The 4,324-nt window shown below is 32.9% G+C and overlaps 1 protein-coding gene across 1 annotated transcript; it reads right to left on the reverse strand.

The window, feature by feature from the left end:
- Positions 1-2,596: 2,596 nt before the first annotated feature.
- On the reverse strand, positions 2,597-4,324 carry LOC107473131 (uncharacterized). Its single transcript, XM_016092678.3, has 2 exons — positions 3,092-4,324; positions 2,597-3,004 (listed from the first exon to the last, which is right to left on the reverse strand). The coding sequence occupies exons 1-2, from the start codon at positions 3,987-3,989 to the stop codon at positions 2,676-2,678; spliced, it is 1,227 nt and encodes a 408-aa protein (XP_015948164.1). The 5' UTR covers positions 3,990-4,324; the 3' UTR covers positions 2,597-2,675.

Raw genomic sequence — 4,324 nt, forward strand, 5'->3', positions numbered from 1 at the left:
AATGAATGCTTCAACAGTAAGGTTTAGCACCCAACAACTAATCAATACTTCAACAATTAATCAATGCTTCAAAAGCAAAGTTTAGAACCCAACAATTAATCAATATTTCAACAATTAATTAATAATCAATCTTCAACAGCAAAATTAACTAACAACAATTAATCAATTATTCAACAATTATTATTACAAAAGAAAAAATTAATACCTAAGAAAGCTGGAAGCCTTTAAAAAAGCAGATTTGGCGGAGATAATGACTAGCAAGAGGCAAGATAGTAACTGACGGGATGGAAGTGTGGAACAGAGCTGGCGCCGAGTGGTTGTGCGATGAAAAGTGGCGTTGGCGCTGGTATCGATTTTCAAAGATCAAACAGAGCTGGTTGCACAATAAAAAGTGACTACGTAAACAGAGCTAGCTGACGTTGGCTGGACAGAAATTGCGATGGCAATGATGACTGAACGGAACTTGCGTTAGAAGCTCAAGGTCCAGTCATTTAGGTGAGTGCTGCATAGCGTTCTGCCTCTGCCTGTTGTGGAGACCGGAGAGGAGAAGGATAATAGTTAGGAAATTTAGAAAGTTAGTATAATAGGGTTCAGCAACCAAAACGCAATCATTTTTGACACAATTCAAAAATTGGCAGGATCACAGTTAGATTCAACCGACTGATTCAACAGTCCAACGTTAGTTCTCAATTTAGTGATTTTAGCTTCTATTCGAACCGTATTTAATAACAATATACGAGTCAATCAATTTAACCAATAAATTCGAACCGCTTTTCAAAATCTTACTTTTAACCGTATTCATTTCTTTCCTTCCCATGTCTACCAAAACAAACAAAGAAAATTGGTTCTTCTTTTTCTTTTAATTTTCCTCCCTTTTTTTTCATCCAAAATACTTATGAAAATTAAGATTCCATGCGGTTTTCTTCCTCTATTGTTTTTCTTTCCCGTTGTGAAACAAAGCCTAAAGAAATGGCCGGAGACATGGCCATTATTCCCATTAACAGCATTTTTTTATAGTGGATGCCGCATTTGGCCTGTTTAGTAGAGATTTAAAAAAAATATTTTAAAAATGAATAAAACAAAAGAACTCCACTAAGTGATGGTGTGTGATGAAATTGAAGTTGACTAGAGTTAGTGAGTTTATTATTAAGATCCCGAGGTTATAACTTGATATTGCAAAAGCCAAAGAGAAGAGACAATGTGGGGACCAAAGAACGCTTTCACTGGGAAAATGCTCTTTGTTCCATCGTCTTGTTTTCAACTTGATGTTATCCTAATAAGTAACAAGCCTTTGATTTTTTGCCATTGGAATTGGAATAACACCAACTTCTAGTACCAATTGTCATTTTTTTCTTTCTTTCATCCTTTTGGTTACATATGGGATTTGATTCGAATCAAGAACATTATATTAGCTAGGGTGAGAATACTCGAAAAAGAAAATTAAGTGCAGTGATTGGTAGAGTGAAAAGATTAAACTATTAAAGATTAATTAATTAATGTTGGATTTATAATTTTTATTTTAGGATTTCTTGCAATATACATAATTATAGGACAATTGCATCCGAAATGTGTTTGAGATATGAAAAAAGTTATTTTGAAATATGTATATTAAAATTGTATTTGAGGCTATTTAACTTTAAAAGTTAGCTCATTAAATAAAAGATGTCTCACATTTATAAATTTTTTAAAAATTTTATCCTTAAAAGATGTAAAACTTGTAAGTTGTAATACTATCTATTCTGCGATATTATGTAAATTGTCCCCAATCTTATATCAAATGCTAAGACTCTTAAATGATGATATTCATTTAAGACTCATATATTATTACCGTTAAATTTCCATAATTACATATAATAATAATGATAATGATGATGTCTTAATGGAAGCATAACGAAGGCTCATTTTTTTGGATCTTGGGTAATTGTTGGTGTAATGCCTCATTATTAAATGTTGCGGTGTTTTGTAAGGTTTTGAAGGCTAATAATTTTTAGGAGGTGAATTGCTTTAGGTAGATTTTTTTTAAATACAAAAACACAATACAAAAAAAGTGTATTGCTACGTGTTGACCATATAAGCATTTTATGAGAGGCAGATGATCACAAAAAAAATACGTCTCCAACTTTTTGTTAAATATTATTTATAGACATTTTTAAGTAAAATTCCATTTTTTTACCAATAATAAAATAAAAAATTCCGCATCTCGAACACGTTTTTATCAGTGTTTGGTTTAAAAGCTTTTTCCCACCGTGTCTCTCTATGGATTCAATAATATTATGTACAAAATTTTTGTTTATATTTTTTATATATATATTTGAACTTTTGTATTAAAAATAATTAATAAAAAATATAAAAATTTATGTTTTATACTATAAAAAAAATATACAGCAGAAATATGTCTTATCAATTTGTGTTACCATTATTTTTCTTTCTTTTCCTATAATTTTGCAAGAATCTCAGCACCAAATTCAGCTAAAGTAAAGGTAAAAAGGGAAGGAAACTTGGGTGCGCTATGTGCCTATGTGATAGGGACACAACAATAATGACATAATAAAAACAAGAATAGAGGATATGGAATTTAAATCTTTTTACACTTTACTAACAATAATAATACAATAATATGCTGAATTATATTACTTATTTTTACAATTTTTTGAATCTGCAAAGTTGTGAGTGGATCATGGATCCTCAACTAGAAGTTGATGAATCACTTCATTTAACAACTGATCAAAAATATGAGACGCAAAATCAGCACTAATGCTTCCTAAATCACCATCTTGTTTATTATTATTCATCCATGCTAGTTCATCCTCCTTAGCTAGCATGCAAATTCCATCCCAATTTTTCACATGCTTCTCTTTTTTCTTTGATCCTTCTTCACATTTGTTGCTCTCAATTGCCGTAGATTTTCCCTCTTCAGCCATCAAATTTCCATCAGAACGCCAAAGAATTTTCTGATCATTCTCATCAAGCTCTGGTGACAATTTTCTTCTTGAATTGGAATTGGCTGCAAAAGGTCACAATCAATTATTTGAGAAACAAATCAAATACTAGAACACAAAAGTTGAACTAAAGAGATTAAAATGAAACAAACCTGTTCCACAAGCTTCCCTCTTCTGAAAATCAAGAACAGAAACTGGGCTTGTATCTTCTGAAGGCTTGGATTCAAATTCGCACTTTGAATTACTCCTCTTCCTCCCCCTTCTCCTCTTCATCCTCACACCATCATCTATAAGGATCCTAGGCTGTGATAGTTTCCTTGCTTCAGAATCAAAACACTTCTTGTTCTTGTTCTTCTTCCTACTCTTCTCATAGTAACAAGTGTTGGTAATCTCTTGAAGCTTTCCATTAGCAACACTTTTGCTACTCTTCACATTTTCTCTCTTCTTTTCCTTCAACTCTTCACCACCATAACCCATTTCCCTTTTCTTCCCAATGGACTTATCATTCTTCTTCTTCTCAAAGCTAAGAACAAAGAAGTTTTCATTTTCAAGTAAGAGGAAAGTTGGCACCTCCCTGAATGACAATGTCGATTTTACCCTCTTATGCAAACCATCCATTCTATTACACTCCCCTAAGCAATCCACCGAATTCATCGATTTGCTTCGCAAAAGCGATGAATTCGAAGGAATGTCCACCATTGAATCCAAACCCATCAACCTTGCAACTATTCCTGGAGTTGTGGTAGTAGTAGTAGCTGTTGTTGTTGTTGTAGTACCAGAGGAACTAACACTACTAGTGGTGGCTTTAGCATGGTGCTTTTTGGCATTAAAGTTTTGATCTTTGGTACTACCCAGAATTGAATTTGAATCAAAGTCTCTAATTTGATCTGATGGGTGTGTTGGGAGGCCACCAGAACAGAGAATCCTGCGGAGGATTGCATTGAAGCACCCTGAAGTGCCATTTTTGGAGTTGTTGCACATAGCTGCAGGTGGGTCAAATTTTGAGGAAGATGATGATGATGAATAAGAAGAGTTTGATGAGATCTTCATGTTTTTTGAATGATATAAGAATGATGAAAAAGAAGCAGATAAAGAGAAGAAAAAGAAAAAGAAGATTGTGTTAAAGGTGAATTTGGGGTGTGTCCTTTGTTTTAAGGAAACTCAAACTTCTATTCTCAGTTCAATGATAATAAAGGCATATTATAGTTTAATAAATAAATAATAAATAAAGAAGAGACAATGAGACATGCAAATGGGAATAGTCAAAAGTGAGATTTGAATTTTGCTAATAATGCATGATATCATAAAGAAAAGGGTGGCGGGCTTTGCATTTGAATGCAATGTAGACTGAGTCTAAAGGATAGAGGAAAGAAAATGGGGTTTGA

This window comes from Arachis duranensis, chromosome 1, assembly GCF_000817695.3.
Source record: "Arachis duranensis cultivar V14167 chromosome 1, aradu.V14167.gnm2.J7QH, whole genome shotgun sequence".
NCBI lineage: Eukaryota > Viridiplantae > Streptophyta > Magnoliopsida > Fabales > Fabaceae > Arachis > Arachis duranensis.

What these genes read in the sequence shown, in the direction of transcription:
- LOC107473131 (XM_016092678.3), bottom strand. Translation starts at nt 3,989, where the DNA reads ATGAAGATCTCATCAAACTCTTCTTATTCATCATCATCATCTTCCTCA. An exon ending in GAGGGAAGCTTGTGGAACAG is followed by an intron (nt 3,005 to 3,091) that starts GTTTGTTTCATT and finishes GACCTTTTGCAG; the next exon opens with CCAATTCCAATTCAAGAAGA.